Source organism: Formica exsecta, unplaced genomic scaffold (assembly GCF_003651465.1).
Source record: "Formica exsecta isolate Colony F162 unplaced genomic scaffold, ASM365146v1 scaffold247, whole genome shotgun sequence".
Taxonomy (NCBI): Eukaryota; Metazoa; Arthropoda; class Insecta; order Hymenoptera; family Formicidae; genus Formica; species Formica exsecta.
This window is the reverse complement of record NW_021849743.1, coordinates 1,957,410-1,980,524: the sequence shown is the minus strand read 5'-3', so window position 1 is coordinate 1,980,524 and position 23,115 is coordinate 1,957,410. Positions and strand designations below refer to the sequence as shown.

The following is a 23,115-nucleotide window of genomic DNA, read 5'->3' as shown; positions in this document are numbered from 1 at the left end:
TCTGAAGATATATATGTTTCTCTCAGCGCAAATGAATATAATTTTATAATTATACCGTAATATTAAAGTTAAATGTATTATAATGTGAGAAGGATTAACTTTATTATTATATTGATATATATCTGTATACATATATATATATATATATATATATATTATATATATCTCTGGATAATATAAAAGGGATCAACTCTATTTTTAGATTCGAACAAGCATACAGCAATGACCGAAAATGAAAGCTTTAGATTGCCAAAAGAAGTCAAGCCTATATGTTATGATCTCTTCTTGCATCCAAAACTTAAAGAAAACACATTTTCTGGAAAAGTAACTATTCTTATCGATGTTCTTGATAATAGAAGAACCATAGCTCTTCATCAGAAGGGCCTTAATATTACATCTGCGAAATTGATAAGTTATGGTCTAGAAGAAGATTATGAAATTAAAATCTCTTCCATCAGCGATCCCACAAAATATGAAATTTTTGTGATATCAACTGAAAATGAATTTAAATCAGGATTGTATAACTTGAGTTTAGAATTTGATGGAAGTCTTGGAAATAAAATAGTTGGATTCTATTCCAGCAACTATCAATATTATGACGAAGAAGCGCGCATGATATTAGATAGAGGAATGCAACCAGGAAAACGACCAGAAAAACAAACCAGGTAATATTGTTATCCATAGATAATGCTTGTTATTATAACAATAAGGTATACAGAAACATTGCGATTAATGTAATCAGTTTCTATTTATGTACTGGAGTATGACAGAGTGTTTATTGTAATTATAATATTTTTTGTGTATATTTTAATTGATAGATATATTGCTACTACCAAATTTGAACCAACTTATGCTAGACAAGCTTTCCCATGTTTTGATGAACCTAATTTTAAGGCAGAATTTTCAGTAAAATTGGTTTGTCCTATGGAAAATTCTTATGATTCTTTATCTAATATGAATATAGAGGTATGTAAATTTTTTTAAGCAATATTAATTGCTGGTGCTTGCAAAAGAAAAATTATTTTAAGTAACTCTTATTGAGAAATTATTTCTTTATTTTAGAATGTGGAACTGCATAAGCCAGAAAAGAATCTAAAGACAATAACCTTTGCTCAAACTGTACCCATGTCAACATATCTAGCTTGTTTTATTGTCAGTGATATGGTTAAATCGACAATGATGGCAAAAGGATTAAATGGCCGAGAATTTCCAGTCAGTGTTTACAGCACAAAACTTCAAGCAAGGGAAAAGAGACAGTTTCCTTTGCATATTGGTGTGAAAGCTATCGAATATTATATAAAGTTATTTGAAATAGATTACCCATTACCGAAACTTGGTAAGTATATAATACGTAAGATTTAAGAAAAGTATTTTATTTATTGAAATAAAACCAGATTTATTATAAATATTACAAAATTTCAATAAATTTTAAAATTATTCTTTCTCTCTCTTTATTCTCTGTATAGATATGGTCGCTATCCCTGATTTTGTATCCGGGGCTATGGAAAATTGGGGCTTAGTGACTTACAGAGAAGCAAGACTTCTTTATGATGATTACAATAATTCCATTATTGATAAGCGCAATGTTGTTAATGTAATCTGTCATGAATTGGCTCATATGTGGTTTGGAAATCTCGGTAAATATTTGCACATACAATATCAATCAATAATGGCCTAAAAATATGAAATATATCTTTTTTTTAGTTACCCTATCCTGGTGGAATGATTTATGGCTTAATGAAGGTTTTGCTACATTTATGTCATTTAAAAGTGCAAATGAGATTTTACCGAACCAAAAATATGTTAGTTTTTTTATAGTAATTTAATCGAATATTGATGTAAATAAATATTTCAAAGGTAAATATTCATAAATAAACTCTCTTTTCAGATGGAGCAATTTACTGTTGATGTAATGCATAAAGTGATGATTACAGATGCAAAACTGAGCTCTCATCCTATAATTCAAAATCTTGAAAATCCAGACGAGATAACATCATTTTTTGATGAAATTTCTTATCAAAAAGTATGATTACAATATATTGCTTAATAATGATTTTATACTTGTCATTCATTTTCTATATATATTAGTTTTTACTCAAATTATTGTTCACTTTCACAGGGAGCATCCATAATTCGCATGATGGAGAACTTTATTAAACCTGATGTTTTTTATAATGCTATTAGTACCTATTTGAATAAATATGCCTATCTAAATGCAGAAACGGCGGATCTCTTTAACATTCTGCAAGACGCGGTTGGAGAGAAACTGAATATAACAGCTATAATGGATACTTGGACGCGACAAGAAGGCTACCCTGTTATTAATGTGCAAAAATCCGAAAATAAATTTATATTATATCAGAAACGATTCCTGATCGATCCAAATGCCACCTCCGATCCCTCAAAATCGTATTATAAGTGAGTTATTTTATTTTGGAATAGTAGAAGAAACTTAAACTATTTAAGAATATATAATGTTACAACACTTTCCCTGCTTATAGATATCGTTGGACTGTGCCTATCACTTATATCACAAACAGAATCGATAAACCCACTCTTATATGGTTTAATAAGGATGTGAATAGAGGTACAAATATTGATTTTATTGTAATTTTCATGTTATAAAAAAGTTTTATTTCTTTTTTTTTTTTCCTATATCTTTGATATTAAATTACATAAGTAATTGAAATTATTTTTTCCTTATTCTTTTGTTCTTTTGTTTTGTGATTTACAATAATCTTATAAAATATGAAATATTAAAACTTTAAAGATTTATTTTACTAATTTCTTTTTTTATAGTCTTATTAAAGTTATAATTTTATTCTTTAATTTTGTATTTAATCATGTCAATCTTACTTAGATCTAACTTATTTTTTGTATTACAAAATGTGTTACTCCCAAACAATATAAAATCTTTTATTTGTTCATTTTTCTATCTCTTTCTCTATATAATTTTATATTTTGCAGTCGTGATTGATGTTGACGAACATACCAAATGGATAAAACTTAATGTGAATCAAGTTGGTTATTATCGAGTTAATTATGGAGATGAATGGCAAACAATTGCAGAGCTGCTTCGATATCACCCTACGGTAACTATTTACTTTGTCATTTAATATATTATAAGCAAGAGAATATAATTTGTGTCGTAGATCGATATAGTAGTTCGCGCTATCTTCATAACTTCTTTTTCAATTAACTTCTTTGAATGTTTCTTATTGTATTTTACATTATTTTTTTTCTTTTTTATTACAGAGATTCTCGATAGCGGACCGAGCAAATATTTTGGATGATCTTCATACCTTAGCAGCAGCTGACAAAATATACTATTTTACTGCGCTGACCATAACTTTGTTTTTGCTTCCCCAGGAATATCACGCTGTTCCATGGGCAGTTGCAAGTTCGAAACTAATGTCAATGTATACCTTGTTAAAATCTCTTGATTCACCTCGACCGAATGCTCGACATCACTTTCAGGTAATATATCAGTCAAAGTATTATTTATTGCAATACGAAAGTTATTTTTACATATATATATATATATGTATATAATACATTTTCAGGTTTTCGCACTAAAAGTTGTAGAAAAAATTTACAAGGATGTAACTTGGACTGTCAACGATATCGTGGAAGACGACATGCCGTTCTCAATTGATAACAAAGTACGTATAACGGTACTCGAATTTGCATGTGCCATGGAGCACAAAGAATGCTTGAAAGAAGCTGGATGCATATTTATGGATTGGCTTACTCTGAAGAAAATGCCGCATCCTGATATTCGCGAATTGGTTTATTACTATGGTTAGTCTAGTATAATCAAAATCCTTTATATTCAATTATCAACAACTTTAATTGGAACGCAAATTTTTCGTTAGGTATGCGCTATGTTTCGCAAGAAGATGATTGGTTTGTGATGTTTGAATATTTCAAAGACGAAACCGATCCCATCGAGAAAAATAAGCTAATGAAGGGATTAGCAGGCATAAAAAGTACTGCAATCTTAAAAGAGTTAGTATATTAATAAATTTACTATATCGACAACGTTTTTTATTCAAAATCATATAATCATGGTCAAAATCACATTATGCTTTTCTTTTTCCATTAGATATATCAATAGAGCTTCTGATGAGAAATTTGTTCGTACTCAAGATTTCTTGAGATGTTTGATTATGATTTCCGAAAATCCCGATGGTACATCGTTGGTATGGGATTGGGTGCGCGAAAAATGGGAATGGCTAGTGAAAAGATACACATTGAATGACCGATATCTCGGTCAACTTATACCGGCCATTACAAAATCCTTTGCTACACAAACCAAATTAAACGAGATGAAAACTTTTTTCGAAAGATATCCTGATGCCGGTGCCGGTGCGAACAGTCGCGCCAAAGCTCTCGACACAGTCTCGTGGAATATTGGGTGGCTTTCTAGAGCTCCCCCTGAAATCGATAGATGGTTTGACTGGGCTATGACTTCAGGAAATATATTCCAATAAACACAAACAAAAGCACTAAAAAAAATATCTTAATACGCGAAATAACATTTTGAAAGAAGGAATATTTGAAGTTTAATAATATTGTGCGCATGAACTTCTTTTTCAATTACCGTGGCAATATGGCTACGTTAAACGAAAACATCAATCTACGTTAAGTGCGAAGCATGTTTTTTATGCAATATGTTTATATAAAATCTTGTACTCAAAAATATACATAAAACTTTCTATAAATATTTTACAATTAAGCATAATTCTTTCTTATATCATTAACTAGTCATTTTTCCCTTTCTAAGTTTTAGATCTTATGAATTGTCCCGTAAACTGTCGCACATGAAAATTCTCGAAGGTCAAATCCATTATAAGATCGATTATATTGGACTCTATTTTTTTATAATTGGTTTAATGTACATTCGATTGGCCGATTATTGCCGTAAATAGGATAATTTAGATCGCAAGGATCTTAATTTATCGTGATACACGCGCAAACATTGTATGATCACAGCTTATTTTTAATATCTTGAGTATTTCCAGAAAAATTATTAATAAAATAAAAAATTATAAAGATTCGTGGTCTTACATCAAGATCTTTTTCAAAAATTTATTTGCGCAGCTTTATGTGATCTAGTTATGCGCGCAAGAAACTACAATTTTTTATCCGCAAAAAAAATTGTTAAAGTCATTTCACTTTACTTTTATGCGCGAAAACGATATATCAATTTTATAAGATAACGGATATTCGGCAACGATAAAAAAATTTTTGCAAAATACTAATATATCGTAATAATTTATCGTGAAAAATGCGACGAAAAATTATACAGATGTGATTTTCTGTTTTATTTGTACTATCAAAAGCTGCGGTTTTTCAATTCCAACGGAATCAAATGTACAATATGTGCACATAAATCCGAGACATAAAACAGAAACAGATTCCAGCCACAATGTATATAGATTTAATATGACACGTGGAGGAATACATTGCAAACGCTGACGTGATGTTCGGCAAATGCTGCTATAAGCAATTAATTAACATTTCGCAGTTCCATGCAAATAATACGATAATTTTTTAATTGGAGTAATATATTGCGGAGAAAAATATTTTTTATTATGTCGAATTATGCGCGCGAGGGATTACAATTTTTAATTTGCAAAAAAGATTGTCTCGTCATTTCAGTTTACTTTTATGCGCGAAAACGATATATCAACAAACACACATACACATATGCACGCGGCTACAATGTTTACTGAAGGATATATGTATATATATTATAGCTTATTCATATATAATAATAAAGCTATATGTATATTCCATTTATACATGGAGCTTATTTATTGATATTTCCTATTTCAATTGCTTGTTTCAGTGCATATCCAAACAAATACAGAAAGTTCTAATTATAAAATCTATGACAAAATTTCTGCCGTTTATTTATAATTTGCTACAGTTTGTTTATAATTAAGCGGAACATATGGCACGCACGCTAGTTTCATTTTACGAGACAAAAAGCTAATTGTAAGTCGTTTAATTTTGATATTATGAATTTATTAACCACGGATTCTTTTCGTCTAATCTCTAATTTTGAATCACAAAATCTTTTTAGCCCTTTGCATTACTATCGCGTATTATGATCGGCAGAACCAGCTGGCGTTGAAAGTTCATGTGAGAGAAGGAGGCTTTCTATTACCGTCCTACCATTTATATGTCTCTACCACTCTCCGTTATACAAAAGAAACGAGCTCACATTTTAAGAAAGCTAAGAGACTAAAGCACAGAGAATAAAGCGGACGAATCTCTTGTGACAATTTAATGAAATGTCACCTTTCCGCAATATAATAGTAAATAAAATATTTTGTTGGCATTTCTACGCGTTATGCTCTTATGCTGTTATCATGAAATTTATGAGATGTACAGGGCTCTCCTTTGAGCCTCTCCATTGCATGTTTAAGAAAGAATGATGACGAAAGGCTGATATTTATACAGTTGAAATGCGTGCAACGCGCGTAAAATCGCGTGTATGTAATTTTACTTTACGAAAGTATTCGAGAAGATGAAGTAATGGTTCACCTCGTTATAAAATGTGGTCAATCAAAATGTAAACTCGATCAAAAGAGAAATTATATTGTTCTGAATATTATTCGATTTATAAATTTGAATTAATGGTGGAGCAGATTTAAATTTGATTTGATTTTTTGATGGAAAATGTTTAAGACAGAGCTTAATTTTTTGATATTTATAAATTCTTTTAACAAGAAGTGAAGAAATGTAAAGTCATATTTCCGCCAGATATGTCTCTGACACAGCTTGAAGTTCCGTACGACTTCTCCGTTCGTATATTTTATCAAACGATAATAGCAACTGCCGTCATTTCCGCCTAATAAAAACTGCATGCTGGTTTGTCATCGTGCTCGATTGGCGTTTATCACATTCAAGAAAGGTCTGTCTTTTATTGAAGAACGAATATCACACTAATTTTCTAAATGGTCTCGTAAGGAGTCTCGCGCTTTTATCAAAATCTGCTTCTATTAGATAGTGGCAGAATTGCTGGCAAATTCAGTTTCAATTTTTTTTTTAGCAAAAATGTGTCATATAGTTTTTGAGTTGTATAAGTAATTAATAAACATGAGCAAATAAAGCTGCTGAAGAGGCGTAAATGAACATAATTTTAAAAATTTTAATCTTTCTATAATTTTAAATTAACGTTAACAAAATATCAAGTTGCGTTTATTAATTACAAAAATATCTAATGTCGGAGATTGAAAAAACACACAGAACAATCATGGCTTCTCTTTTTCTCTTACATATGTTAAAGAGTTTAATATTAATTGCTGATTCGATAGAAATAGGGGGAACGTTTTGTATACCTTCATATTATAACTTTTGTTTGAACAGGCTCCTGCAAACTTGATAGTCTTTCTACGAGCGCATATGTGTTGCTAGATTAGCATCAGGCGTATTACGTAATAAATCATTTGATGATCAAATATTTACTGGCAAATCTCTACGCAAGCAGCATTCGATTAAATCTTTTTCTCGTATTATGATTAATAAAAGCTAATTTATAAATAAAAATAATATTTTGTCAATTAAATTGATTATTTTACAAAATCCTCTTAGTAGCTGTGTGTTTACATCTTAAAGATTTTATCTTTATTATATAATCGTACAAAAACCTTAAAATCACAAAAAATGTATGTTATATATATAACAGTTATAAAATAAAGCTTTTCTCCTAGGACGAAAGCAATGCAATTAAATCGAGAAATCCTCTGTTCCGCAAAATCCTTTGCATCATATATATACGTATATCTACTATTAACTGGTGCTTATTCTCCAGAAAAATCATGCAATTCCGCATATGGGAGTACTCTATGGAGAGTCTCAAGCGTATCACAAATACACGCATTCTAAAATAGCTTCACCTCGATTAAGGTATATATATATCCAGACACGATTGAGCTACAAAGTATTAAAACTCTAGTATAACATTTATATAATCTAATCGTGCGCTGCTTTATGCATGGCACTTGACTCTTCATCTTCTTTTTCATTGACGTCTCAGCTACGTGCCCTTCAAACACGTTCGTGCGTCACGTACTTGTGATTATGATCAAGGCACCACGGGGGTTGTATTTAATAGACCGCCGTTCAAAGATTGTGATAAACGCACAAAAAAAATAGCGAGATAAGAGGAATTCGTCTCTCATCGTCGAGAACAATTAATGTCAACTACACAATATTCTTTTCTCTACATTTCACAAGAGAGTTTCTCGATAACAAAAGACGAAAACTTGGCGAAAGGATTAAGATTCTCCTCCCTTGTACATATATTTTATTCCGCTCGCGAAACTATTGTCCCGGTTAATTTCTCGTTTTATTCAACTCGCAATCTCGCGAACTTTCTTTATTCCGAGTGAAATCTTTGCTGATGTACTAACTCTTCTCTTTTCCTGATTCACGAATGCATATATTAGTGACTCTCTGATGTCACTGATATTCTCCTACACATTCATTTTTTAATCGGGTCACAGTCATTTGATATCATATCTTGTGGATTTCGTCCGATTTATTCAAGTTTCTTTCGTATCAATTTAAAAATTGGCGAAAGTTCGCGTTACCTTCTCTCAGTAATCTACGAGCAATTGCTTCGATTGTTTTCTATAGAATTCGCAAATGATCAACGGAAAAGAGAGACATGTTGGCGAATATGCTGATACAATCGGTCGAATAATCTTATAAATATGGCCTTCGAAAGATTCAGCAATCGTAAAAGTCGGCGGGTCATCGTTATTTGTCGTCAGGGAATGTTCCAGATAAGAGATCTTTTTTGGAGAATATGCTGGTATATATTATATTGTCCCTCAAACGTTCGACGATTTTATTTAGGGAGTGATTACACAACTGATACGGCGAGATAATTGTTCCTTTACCGTTATGGGAAATTGAATAAAGTCCCAAGATTTTTCCCCCCTTGTTTCAGATTGCGGAAGGAATACTTGAGATTTACGTTGAAAAAAGAAATGCGAAGACATCGAGATTCGATCTGTTAATCGATTATGCATAATTAAACACACGACAGAATGAATAAGCGACGCAAACGATCAGTGGATTTCTTTTTTTTCTCTTGGTATTCCTTTCTCGAATTTGAGTAATTTCGAGCTGCCTGATAATTGTATATTATAGGAAAAATTAACAGCTTCTCTATGTATAAAATAAATGTTTTGCTATAAAGCTCCACGAAATTCTCGTGGGGCGCAATTTGCTTTGAGCTACGCAAGAAAAATTCTCGTGATCTCTACTTAGTGAAGCTTCGATCAAACTTCCCTAATAAGATGATGAAAGAAACATTACACGTGTCACGTTGTTATATCGATGTAGCAATATATATAATCGCGGCAAAAAAAAAAAAAATTAAAAAAGACTATTTGCGTAGAATTGAGATTTGAATCGATATGGGAAGCATTAAATAAAATTATGGAACAGACGATTCGTACACTTTTAAGGATACTCGACAAGAACGGTATCGCGAATACCCATTCGAACGCACCTTTCATTTGAATAAATTGCTATTACCCAGTTTACAGTGTGCAAAGAGTTCTGTTAATCGGAAATACATTTGTTTTACAGGTCTAGTAAAAGTGCACGCACGATGTGTATATATATATATATATATATATATTTACCTATACACGATAAGATATATAAGTTCATTCTCCAAATCCATCATCAGTTTTCTCAATTTCATTATTTTTACTTTTCTTTTATCTGCGCGTATATGATCGTAAATTAAAAGAAGATAATTTTTCATGACTTCTTCGGCGTGAGCCAAGGACAATCTCGTCATATATATTTATCTTATAATTATCCTATCAAAATTACAAAATATGATCTGGAAATATGTAATTTAAAATCATCAATACTAAAATTTTTGTTTGACACAGTACAATAAAAAAAACGGAGAAATATCTTTCACAGAGAAAGTTTCAAGACTGTCAGACTTTGAAGAATTATCAACAAGTAATTTTCTCGCACCGTCTGGAATTGTCGTTAAGTAACTTCGCAAACTTTAGCAAAAAGCCGATTATATTCACGCTACAGTGCGTAAATTCTTTAATTCTCTTTTTTTTATAATAATCCTATTTGGTTTCGATTAAATACGCAAAATGGGAGTTCTACTAGCTTTTCTTCGGTTTGTTGAGAATAAAATAAGTAATAAAAAATTATATAGTTTTCCATAATAATTATAATATAAAATTATCTCTCTTTTTTATATACATATTAATTGTTAATATAATTTATACATAAAATTCTATTTTTGCACTCTTTTGATGTTTCTCTGAATTTTTAAATTGATCGACTTCATTAAAATCTCCATGAAAGCGAAAGAATTTTATGACTTGTTTCTTAGGTCACAATTTATCGATAAGATCAATCTGTCCGTATATCTATGAAAAAAGAGAGAAAAAAGTGTAAACTCCTATCTCCGTAAAAAGTTTTGTCAATCCTTTTGGGGATCCTTTTAAGTGAGTAGTTTCTATTCAGTGTATGCAGAGAAGGAGAATTAGTTCTATTCCTTCTTCTACGGATTGAGACGATAGTGTCGTTTCTAGTAGTGGAAATACATAAAAATGGAATTGCGGAAGAAGTCCAGATGGATGTCATTGAGAGAGAAGAAGGGAATAACAGAGAAACAATAACGGAGAAGGAACGAGAAAATTGGATAGTGCACGTGATGGATCGCATAAAATGAGCCAATAAAATTTGCATCGACGGAATATATCACAAGCACGGCGAGTGCGTATGAATACGCATGACTCGTATTTCTTTGATTTTTACGAGTGTCTTTTCTCAAACTTGTTCGATGAAATAACGATGAAATTTTTTACATCTACTTAACACCTACTTTAATCTAAAAGAGAAAGTTTAATTTTTAAAGTTCCAAGAATCTTTATATAAAATCTCTAATTTATAATGATTATTCTTAGAATTCTACGTCTAATAATAGCATGGAATTCTAAAGATAATTATTTCCTTTAGCTCATATTATAATACATATATAAAAAATAATTACCTTTTTTATAATAAATTTTATACAAGAAAAAATAATTATAAAACACATTCGGGTTTCTCAAAAGCATTGCTTTGTGAATATTTAATACATAAATATGTTCGCAATATCGATTGGATTTTAATTTTCTAGAGAGAATGGTTTTTAATCGACCACCCCACAATGCATTTCGTTGCATCGGAATGGAAATCCAGCAATAAGGCGAAAAATACGATATGCGTAAATGGAAAAAAGGTCAATCGCGCTATCAAAGGTCGTCTTTTAAAAGCCATCTGGTTGAATGTTGAAACGCAAGGAAATTGAATAGACGAAGGAAAATCGCTAATGAAAAATTACGCCATCGTGTGAACAGCGGGATTGACAATTAAGTATTGTTAAAGGTAGTGCGAGAAAGCGTTTTCAAGAGAACGAGATGACCACGAGACTCGCGCGACAGCAAAGGCAGCTTAACTTTATTTTCGCCGTAAATTCTCCTTTACTGCGTCATTTTAGTTCCCACAAGCGCAGCAGGTATTTATACAAGTGTTTATACAATCCTAAGTTTACGATTAAAAGGCAAAAAGGACTTTTTCGATGTCAACGATTATCTCAATTATTTTATCAAAATCTCTTTCTCTCTGATAATAAGTATAATGAAATTTAAAATTTTTATATGTATAAATCTCCCTTTCTCAGTTGCGTTTTCTATAAAATTTATAACTTATAATTCAAATCCTATTCTATAGCTGACTTGCATTTTCGAAATATTGAATGAATAAGTAACTTCTGGACTCAAAAAACTAAACTGCCCAATTTTTTTTTTTTTTTTCTTTTTTTTTTTATATCTAGTAAAATATATAATTATTGCACACACATTTTTATTAAAATAAAGCATAAAATTGGTATCCAACGTTAGAATCCAACGTTACGTCTATGTCTATATTCGCGTGATATCTTAGACAAAATATTCCCAGCCTCGTAAAGATCAAACTAGTTTCATTGTGGTACGAGGAGATGATCGCGATCTTCGCGCTGGCGCAAAACTCCCACCATAGATGTCTTCGGTACGCGCTAGTTTCGAGGGAGGATTCGATATTTCCACGGCAAATCGAGTTGAACTTTTTCCGCGACACCATGCGACGCTCATATGATCTCGCGATCTCGTGAAAGAGAATAAATACGACGCATATCGTGCATACAACGACCGTGTATCGTGCTACCCCAGATCTCTCGAATTGGATTTTCGCCGGGCTTGAAAGAACATCATCGTAAGGAAATATATATATATATATAGTTGTAAAATATACATGAAATAAGTGTGCGCAAAAAGAGAATGTGTGAGAATATTAATTCAGGCATATAAATAAAGTGATGCAAAATAAAACATAAACGCGACAAATTACTATATCAAATAACAAAGAAAAATAATTTTGTGAAATAATTAAGATAACTTCGCGTTCAGAAAGTAGAAGTAAAAAAAAAACTCTAAAAATTATTTACACGGAATCTCATGTATTGCGGACACGTATTATTGTTTTATTGATAAATGATGTACTATATATTTTGTCGACGTATTGCTGTTCTACTGAAAAATGATACATTATATATTTTTGAAAGAATGATTTCATGATGTCGGGACATTGGCACTACCACAAGAATGACGTGCTTGGCCTTCATTCTTATTTTATTTTTATTTAGTGAATCCAGTCTTTAAAAAGCATCAAAGTTTATTGGTGTCACTTTTTTAACGATGCTGACTAATCACGCTCTGTGTTTACGTCGTGAGCAGCTGTCATCGCCAAAGTAACGTATTTTGACAGTTTGAAATGTAATATTTTATTTGTCAAATATACATTTTTTAGTTGTCTTTGAAACGTAAAAAAAATCATAGCACATTTGTTTTAAATGATCGTATTACAATTTTTTCCCTACGTTAAATGGTGTTTGCATTATATATGGTTATAACTTTCATGCATCGATATTTTGTTTAAATTTTGTTTCATTAAAGAATATACGGCATAGAAAAATAAATGGCGCGTATATATATAACACTTAGTAAAATTTTAGTGAAAGAAGAAAAGAGTGTATTCTCTATCAAGAGAGAGAGAGGGAGAGAGTTACGTGTATTTCCAAGAATAATTAAATATAAAAAAGAGGTATAAATGTAAATATAATCTACTTTTTAATAAATTTTAATAATAATCAATATATTATATAACTTTTTTATATATGGTAAATTTTTTTTAGTTTGACAGTTTTACATAAAATATACACAGAAACAAATTAGCTTAGAGAAAACAAAATTGTTAATAATATAAACAACAAAGGAAATTATAATCGCAATATATATCAGGACAATCGAGATCAACGATGACAAGTTAAAAATCCTTTGCAATATTCTGAAAATCAACAGGTGACTGCAATCTCGTGCGGGTCCGAATTAAAATTTATGACCGTTGTGTGCATCATGCGATTGAATACGAGCGAGAATTCGTTTCGAATTTTGTAGCGGAGATAGCCATCATGATTTATGCGATTGAATACATTTTATGAGAAACGAATGTAAATTTGAAACGTGCTTGTTCGGAAAATTATTATCCGGGGATGATTATCGCCGATTGATAAATAATATATATGCTGATATATAGACGGACTCTTCCTATACAAGCGATACTCTTTGCGCAACAGGTGAAAAAATCGCGGTGAATTTATCTCCATTATTTCTCGCGACATGATTTCGTACATATAAAGGGAAGCGAAGAGCATGCAAAAACGTTATCAGCGTAATAAAAAGAAAAAAAAAAGAAAAACACAGAGCGCACACAGTGCATCCGTTGACGTTGCACAAAGATTAAAAAAAGAAATTTTAAAACTCGATTCGATATTTTTCTTTACTTCGCAAAAGAAACAAACGAGGAAAACAACGCACATTTGTGACGAATAACTTTGTTATTCAACCAAGTGCGCTTATCTATACTTTTCTGCATTGTCAAGGCTTCAACTGCAGTTTGCGCGAGATTCGTTTTCGCCAGATCATTTGATACACAATGCAGGTAGAGTATTTACATGCAATTATTAATGCTTATCAAGTAAAACACTCATTGAGTATTTTCATTACTTTACAATAATTATTAATTATTTATATTTGACATTATATCCTTTCTTCGCATTGTGCAATATTAGTAAGCATCAGATTTTCTCAGGCCAAAATTAAATAGAAACATTACACACACAAGGAACACCATCAACCAACATCATTTTTATATTTAGGAAAAAATGATATAAATAAAACCAGCAAAATCAATCATAGTAACAAACTATTTAAATGTCCACAATCAGTTAAACATTTTTGCTTTTTGATAGAGAGAAACGAGATTTTGGAATTGTGGAATTAAAAATCGCGCACTTTAAAATTATGGAGTAAATGGCCTGATCCATTATAAGAACTGTTTCATTTAACGCTTCCCTCGGCATTTCCGCTTCTCTCATCATGTTCGATCTCATGTCAGTCGAGCGAGAAATCACCACCGCGCGTTACCCAGCGTTATCGACGCGTTATTAAACGCTTGCGTTAGTTATACCATAAACGCGTAATATTATCGCGGCGATAGATCGATCGATTGATTACAATCCTCGAGTTTCCACACTTTGTTTTGAACAAATAGTTTAGCATTCTCTGTTATTAATTGATTATTAATTGACGTCATGTTTTTACGCGTTTTCCTCTCCTATTTACATCAAAGTTATGCAATGACGCGAAATCGGACGATCCAATTCGATTATATAATAAATTGAGTTATAGTTTCGAACTCCTGTCAATGTCTTCCGCAAATGAAAGATTAATCTCTCGATCGATAGCTGCCCGTTGTTCTAATATAAAGCTCCGTATGTTAATAGAACTACGCAATATTGTTCCTCCAACAACGTTTGTTATGTGGACCTTGAATTAAAACCCTCTGTTGTTTTCCACACAAATAACTCTATGCACTCAACACGTTATATCGTGCATTGTTTCAACAAGAGGATCTTTGTTTATTAATTCACTGATGCTCATTTAGTGAAAAGCTGTAACACAATTGTGCGGAGATTTTTTCGGTAATAAAATCGCGCGGAAATGCCGGCGATTCTTAAAAGCATTATGCGTAAACAAACAAATGCGATAAACGCTTACGCTTAGCATAAATCAAGTCGAATGCATAACAATACGTGTAACAAGTAAATATGTGTGTGATATAAATGATTCTAGCGATTTGCATCTGAAGAATTTGAATAAATGCAGCGAAATTCACGACCACTCTTATCGGAGCGAAATCAAAATATCACGCGAAGACACGACTAATTATTCGTGATACATTAAAAATCAACACGTTAAGAAGAAGAGTTCAAAATCAATAATAGAATCGATGCAAATCTTATTCGAATTATTTGCAAATGCTGGAAAAGCATTGACACGAGTTATGTTTGGGTACTTAGCTTCCCCTTCAGGATAAACCTTCCAGGTACTAAGCCCTCCCACCAACGTCAAGGTGTACCCTTTGGGAGGGTTAGATTATATAATTTTATAATATAATATATAATTTGTAATTTATTTTATAAGTAAAGGATTATATTATATTGCACACATTTTTTAATATAAGCGATAAATTACACAAATTAAAATTTAAGAAAGATGATTGCCTGTCTTTACAATGATATGACGAGAAGAACGACAGCTTTTATTTTTTTTTTTTTCAAATTGCAATTTATTAAATCATATATGACATAAAAAGAAATAAATGTAGCGTGTGCTGTGTAATTTTCCAGTTATCATAAAATGCCTCATGAAATAACTATCTCGTGTTATGCGATTTTTTATTGCTATTTCAAAAGCCTCGCGGTTTTATAAATATAAAACTTAAGTGAAACAATAATAAATAACAACAGCTGTAAAAGAGGAGCAAATTGAAATGTGTTAGGGACCAAGCGTCCCGCGAAATCTTGTTTGACAAGACGCGACCGTGATCTACTAACTGAGTGACAAGTCGACACACTTCGAAGATTCGCGTCAAAGCTGTCAAAAGTTTTAACAAATAAAGGAATATAAGTCGAGTAAGAAATAAGCATAAGAAGAAAAAACCGATTTCTGAAAATCAACGGTTTGACAAATGAGAAAACTTAATAATTCATCAAAAATGATCAATGTATAAGATTTATTTTTTAAACATGCTGGCAATTTGCGTCGAAGATCAAAGAGGCGAGAAAACGTAAAATATCAAAATAATCAACTATTAGAGTATTTTTCGAACAATGTTTAATGTTTCATGTTTGAATAAAATTATATAATGCTGGATTGAAATCTCGGTGGAGAGAATAATCCTATAGTGTCGAGATAGAGAGAGCCCATGTGTTTTTGTACCACGGCGCTTACGAAACCGCATTGCCGATGAAAAACATCATCGAATACAGGCAACAAAATTAAAGCCGAGTATACCAGTACGCGCGGGTGAAAATAGTGTTTGTCAGTATAGCGATGTAGAACGTGTTTAAGTACTCCGCGTTCAAGAGCAAGCATAAGGTAGTAGTGGTTAGCGGCTTGTGGAAAGCATTCCACAGTGTCCAGTTTGTTTGTCGAAACGAACGCCGGCTGTAGCTCACGTGGCTGGCAAACGAAACCGAAGAATGTGTGTTCTGTACGGACTAGATCTTTCAATTTATAAAGGAAAATATATATTTAATGTTCGATCCCGATTTGGCATATTAGAGAAAGAAAGTGATTAATTATCAAAAATGTTAATGTTATTGGAAACGTAATTGAGCATGTGCCAAGAGTGTTCTTTTATTCAAGTAAGCAAAAGTCTTATATATATTTTATGTGTGTGTGTGTATAATATCATACGTGATATCTAAAAAAATTATTTATTTATATATATTGTATCACATTTGCATCAAATATCTCGCAATTTTATTCCGACAAAAAATATTATTGTATTTCTATCATTTTTGCATTATGATTTATTGTACTTGGAGAAATGTAACATTTTGCTGATATTTTGTGTAGGTGGTAGTGTACATATAGAAAAGGAAAAAAGGAACTCGGCGAAATACGATGCGTCGGATCAACGTATATATCAGAAAAACAATACTATTGTCAAAGAGCGATTAACATAACAATAATGGGAAAGCGAATATTCATTTTAACAAACAGAATTATCATACATATAACGGAGAATTATCCCTCTCGCGCAATTAAAACTTTTTGAAGACTGCTATCTCGTTTGCAAGATATCAAGTGGATAATTCGCTGATAGCTCCACGGGCTAACAATTTATTATGAATTGTGTTGTTTGCTCAAAATACAATATATCGATCAGGATATCGATCGTGTAACTTTTTCCTAAGGCGGAAACATAAAAAGTGAAAAATTTTACCATTGAAATTAATGGAAAAATATTTCACTTTTTACATTTTTGCCTTAGGGAAAAGTTACATAATCGATACTTACATTTGCGTCGGCGGATAATGAATAAAGCTATTAATAGCAACATTGTCAAGGACAAATTCTTATCAACGTTTACATTAGGATTTATCGTATAATTGATTTGATATGAATAACCGATCACGTTAAACTCTTATAAAATAAAATTACTGCAGGTCCGCAAAATAATTTTCTACGCTCGCAAAAATTGGTTCAATCCAAAAAGAACACTTTATCTGCTCGCAAGTATGTTAAATATTGAAAAATGAAATGTGTTAAATGCATTAATAAAAAAATTACATTAAAGGGTAGAGTTTATATAATAATGATAATAATAATAATATGCGCTTAGGAATTAAACGCGTTAAATATATTAATAAAAATTCACATTAGAGAATGTATATATATATATATGTGTGTGTGTGTGGGTGAGACGAATTGTCAGACGAACAATATTGCACGGCTCCAAGTTTGATTGGGGAATTTACAGGCGGCCCCTCAATTCGCGCAAATTGACCGAAATTAATCGAAGCAGCGGGAGAGAATGCGGAATGTCGTATTAATGGACAGATAATGAAAACCGCTATCCACAATACTATATAATATGTGTAGTACCATTTATAATACGCCATTACTACAAACGCCGAAGGGTGGAAAACGCTGTAATCCCTACCTCGTCTAAACTTACTCGCGCGATTATTATCATATTATTGATATTTGCTCTTTCAAAATCATCTGTGTATCGGATATCGAGAAAAACTTGAAGAATTTGTTATAATTTTAGGTTCAACACGCGAACAAAAGATAAACAGCGAAAAAGGATCGCTAAGAATATATTTTGATTCGTGGAAAAATACACGTTGGACAAAATATATCGAAATCTGTCAGTAACGTTGACCATAAGCTGGGATTCAACGGCGAACATATGGAAGAATGTCAAAACTAACGGGAAAATATTTCATTTTACGAAATACACGGAACAGTATCAGTGACGATGACCTGACATGCTAATAAGTTTCGAACAGCGAAAATATAAGCGGGGATTTATCAGCGTATAAATATTCAAGCTTAATAGCCTGATTATCATGAGATCTGAATCGTCAATCTCGAGAACACGAAGCCGGCGAATATTTTCGCTAATTGTTGTCCTATTACCTGACCGCCGATCGTTCGCCGATTCCGAAAGAACGATAAGGATAAAATGAACAGAATGATTTCGACGATAGAAAATATTACGACGATCCTTGAAGAAACTGCGGGAGACGCCTGGGGAAATTACTCGAGCACGATCGCCGCTTTCCTGACGGAAGAAAGCGCGTCCGATCGCCGGGACCCCCTGTACATCGTACTACCGATCACAGTCATCTACGTTATAATCTTCTTCACCGGCGTGATCGGCAACATCTCCACATGCGTGGTGATCGCGCGCAACAAGTCCATGCACACCGCCACCAATTATTATCTCTTTAGCCTGGCCGTGTCCGACCTCCTACTGCTCATTTCCGGCCTGCCGCCGGAAATGTATTATATATGGTCGCATTTTCCCTACGTCTTCGGCGAAGCATTCTGTATTATTCAGAGCTTCGCCGCGGAAACCTCGGCTAACGCCACCGTTCTCACCATCACGGCTTTCACCGTCGAGAGGTAAGCGTATAGGAATCTATTAAGTATCGCACATGCTAATCTGATGATTGACAGGATGTTAAATATACGCTGATGCCTGTCGATCGATTTTTTAATAGTATTATGCATACCGTGTTTATTTTTCTATTTAAATCTCTTCAACTTCCATGATATAGAGATCAAGAAAATAAACGTTGCTTTATAGGGCCTTTTCTCCTCTCTAGCTTTGCTTTTAGATTATAAATAAACATATCGATGTACAATTCTAACACCCAGGAAAAACAACCGATTATAAGCAGAAGTAAGACAACCGCTTTTAATTTTCTTACTTCTTTCTTTCTCTCTTTTTCTCCCCAGATACGTGGCGATCTGTCATCCTTTCATCTCGCATACCATGTCGAAACTGTCCCGAGCAATCAAATTTGTGGTGGTGATCTGGCTATTAGCCCTCTGTCTCGCAGTGCCACAGGCCATCCAATTCGGCATCACCTATGACTACGTCGACGAGAGCGCAGTCCTGGACAGCGCCAGGTGCTCGACGAGGTGGAAGCTGATCGAGCACGCGTTCGAGATCTCGACCATTCTGTTTTTCGTACTGCCGATGACAATCATCATCGTGCTGTACATACTGATCGCCATCAAGCTGCGACGCTCGAGTCTGCTAACCGCCACCGACAGCAAGAGACATCGCGTACCTAGTGGATTAAATCAGGATAACGGCAGAGGGAAGACGAACGCCCAAAGAAATGTCATTCGCATGCTCAGTAAGTAGTAGCCTCACTTTCATCTTTGGAAATTACTATTCGGAAATCGAGTTTATTTTGATTTTCCGTTGATCAATGATGAATCATCGTTCCATGAGATTTCAAGATTTATACCGAAGTCCGCGCGCAAATTCGGTGAAAAATTGACGATGATCCATTAGAGTTTGCAATTCTTGGAAAAATCCACGCGAAATTATCCTTTAAGATATTTTTAGAAGGTAGATAGGTCAAATTATATGGCAGGTTTTCCCATAACTAAGTAGAACATCATAGTTTTCAATAAATTTTAAGTGAATTTTAATGGAATTTTAATTTAAAAACTTGGCTATAATATATACGAGACACATGTATAATTAAAACTTTGAAAACCTTGAAAACCTTGTTCTCTAAGATGAAATCAAGCTCAGCAATGAATCTGTCGTTAATATTTGTCCTACTTATCCACTTTGCATTTTTCTATACGATATTGGAGCGATGTTTTCAACAAATCTTTTCATCGGCACAGAGACAATGTAAAATCTTTACTGAAGATTTTATTGAATACATAAATCTCTGTGAGAAGATCGTTTTTCCCAAGGTATAGGTAAAAATTTAAACAATTAAAAAATTACAAGTAAATTATACAGATACTTAACAATTACTTTTTATATAATGAAAATTGCAATAAAATTTATTCAACAAATTTATGTTGGTATAAGCGTGTAAAGCAGATTCTATGCTTCGTAAAATATCACGAGACGGAGTATATGTTACGTGGCCACTACGATCCCCTTTAGCGAAAACGAGAGTGTACAATTTCGTGTGAAGGTCAGGTAGTCGGGACTTCGAAGGAATGTTGTCGTAGAAACGCAATAAAAAAATTACGGATTTGCTAATTTAATATTCCAATTAATCAGAAACCAGATTTGATGCGAAAACAGATACCACATGTTTGTTTCCACAAAATCCATGTATAATGCTTATAATTAATAAGCTATCGTCTCCGAAAGGTCCAGTCTTGGAAATTGCCAAGCGAAAAAAATACTGAAAAAAAACCGGTTTGTCCGAATTGATCCCAATCAGACGTGATCAGTCGTATCGACGTGCCTAGCTTCCCGAATTTTTTTCACGGCGGAAGACTATCAGTACATCGCCTGGGGAAGGAGGGGGGAATCGCGTAAATATCAAAAAATAACGAAATATTCTGACCCTTGGGGGAATCGGGCGTCATTTGTCCTGGGATTTTCTAATCTCGTATAAAATCCTCCCGTTGCGACATTGACGTCATTCGATATGACGAGATGAGTCTTCATTCACGTGACATTTATTTCGCATCAAGTTACGAACATATTCGACACATCCGACTGTAGAATATAAATTTCAGGAAATCTATTTACATATTTATATACACACACATTTTTATCTTCTATCCTTAAAATATCTCTACTCTCTATTTTTATCATTCTCCAATTTTTGATATAATTATATCTTGACTATGCACGTGCCAAAACTAATTAAAACAAATAAACATTCTTGAAAAAAAGATTTTACTTGTCACAGGTATTTTTTTTATAATAAAAGGATCATCAAGTTTTTTTTATTGTACTCGTTCTCTATATTTTTTTATTGTTTTCTAAAAATCTAATAAAAATTTTTTAAATTTATTTTATGAAGCAATTTTCGTTTTACTCGAAAATAATTTTACGCTTCGCAACAATTTACGGTCACTGACACATCTTTTAGAAATCATCGTCGATCGAAAAAAAAAAAAAAATATCTACACTGCTTGAGCGTGTAATATTACAGATCGTCACGCGACATGACATTTTTACTATATTAATGTTTGTCCGTGATACGAATGAAATCAACAAATAACTTACGTTCAGTAGAAGGCCTATTGACAATCCCTCGAGGTCCTGGTTATTTTCGTCGATACGATTGGACGAAATTTTCGGGATCGTCGGCCGTGCCCACATCTCGATGAAATAACTGAATGATTTCGGACTTGATTACATTATAGTTGTATATTTTCAGAATTATTAATTATTGATCAAATCGAATAGATTAAACTCGAATAGAGATGTCGAATGAAATATTTCTGAGTGTTATTAAACACATTATTAAGGTTAAATTATATTTCTGCATCGTGTCACACACGTCTCGCAGGATTTATATGATGTTAGTGAATTTCTTGGTGTAATTTTTAAAATATTTCTTTTTAACGAAATTAAAAAGAATCGAATTTTTTTGCTTATATAAAATAAAAATTAAAAGAGATCATGAAAATTAACAAACATATAATAAATTTTTCAATAAATAATAAAACGTTTATTTCTCGCGCTTGATTTTAAGCGGATATTATACGAGCATGACTTTAAAATTGAACGTAAATATATAAAATCTACAATTTGCCGATCAATGTTTGTCTTAATATCGTTATACTTGGCGTTTATAAAAACCGTACCGTCATCAATAACATTTGTCATCAGTGTAATACAACATTTGTACGACGCAAAAAGTCAAGTCGGTATCTCAAGTAAGATGACGAAATTTGAAATATGAAGTAATATGAGATCCCGAAATTACAGCATTTTTCTCAAGAGTTATCCTCTTTCCTCCTTCTCTTCCTCCCATTTTCCACGCTACGTGCACATTTCGGATTCAGGAACTCGTGTCCGAAGCCCCAAGAGAAGAGAATTATTACGCTCAGTAATAGCCGCAGATAAATGATCCGTGCTCTTCTGCTTTTCACGCTTCTAATCTTTTACGGCGTCACGCGCCAAAAGTTCTGATTTTATTCGCATCGACAAATCGGGTTCTCTGCCGGCCTCTTTATTGAATTTCTTCTGAACTTTGGTCTCTCCCTTCTTATCGAATCTCACGAGACAAATTTAAGCGACACATAGAGCAAAGGGGAAAATATATATATTGGATACAGATCAATATAATAAGACTTTGACAAGTTCAATTCTCTTTACAAAAATGGAAAAATGTGCATCAGAGTAATTGTCATCAATTTTAAATGTCGTATTTATAACAAATATTCGAATTAAATCGTATTTATTAAGAACAAATTAATTATCTTTGTATTCTGTGTGTGCAATTACGGGTTTAATTTACATAAACTTGTTATATAAATAATAGTTTCTGATAAGAAAGAGATTGAAACCAAACATGATTGCCGCGTATATTTTGGCTACGAGTTGTATATTTTTTATCTCTCTCTTTCTCTCTCTCCCTCTCTCTCTCTCTCTCTCTCT

At 32.6% G+C, this 23,115-nt stretch overlaps 2 protein-coding genes across 9 annotated transcripts in view; both read left to right on the top strand.

The window, feature by feature from the left end:
• LOC115236321 (glutamyl aminopeptidase-like) overlaps positions 1 to 5,209 on the top strand; it is a 9,518-nt gene extending 4,309 nt beyond the window's left edge. For all 4 annotated transcript variants that reach the window (XM_029808695.1, XM_029808697.1, XM_029808698.1 and 1 more), the window contains 13 exons: positions 203 to 665; positions 819 to 966; positions 1,063 to 1,336; positions 1,467 to 1,637; positions 1,705 to 1,802; positions 1,889 to 2,023; positions 2,120 to 2,418; positions 2,502 to 2,587; positions 2,968 to 3,092; positions 3,256 to 3,477; positions 3,564 to 3,801; positions 3,876 to 4,008; positions 4,106 to 5,209. In XM_029808695.1, the coding sequence (XP_029664555.1) occupies positions 203 to 665; positions 819 to 966; positions 1,063 to 1,336; positions 1,467 to 1,637; positions 1,705 to 1,802; positions 1,889 to 2,023; positions 2,120 to 2,418; positions 2,502 to 2,587; positions 2,968 to 3,092; positions 3,256 to 3,477; positions 3,564 to 3,801; positions 3,876 to 4,008; positions 4,106 to 4,493 (2,780 nt within the window). In that variant the 3' untranslated portion in view covers positions 4,494 to 5,209. The remainder of the gene's footprint in view (positions 1 to 202; positions 666 to 818; positions 967 to 1,062; positions 1,337 to 1,466; positions 1,638 to 1,704; positions 1,803 to 1,888; positions 2,024 to 2,119; positions 2,419 to 2,501; positions 2,588 to 2,967; positions 3,093 to 3,255; positions 3,478 to 3,563; positions 3,802 to 3,875; positions 4,009 to 4,105) is intronic.
• Positions 5,210 to 11,913: 6,704 nt separating this feature from the next.
• The window catches only part of LOC115236368 (pyrokinin-1 receptor-like), a 19,549-nt gene continuing 8,347 nt past the window's right edge, over positions 11,914 to 23,115 (top strand). For 3 of the 5 annotated variants that reach the window (XM_029808768.1, XM_029808769.1, XM_029808770.1), the window contains exons 1-2: positions 17,901 to 19,133; positions 19,470 to 19,876. In XM_029808768.1, the coding sequence (XP_029664628.1) occupies positions 18,691 to 19,133; positions 19,470 to 19,876 (850 nt within the window). In that variant the 5' untranslated portion in view covers positions 17,901 to 18,690. Of the gene's footprint in view, positions 12,304 to 16,594; positions 16,859 to 17,900; positions 19,134 to 19,469; positions 19,877 to 23,115 lie in introns of those variants that run through there. The other 2 variants (XM_029808767.1, XM_029808766.1) reach the window with 2 other exon arrangements.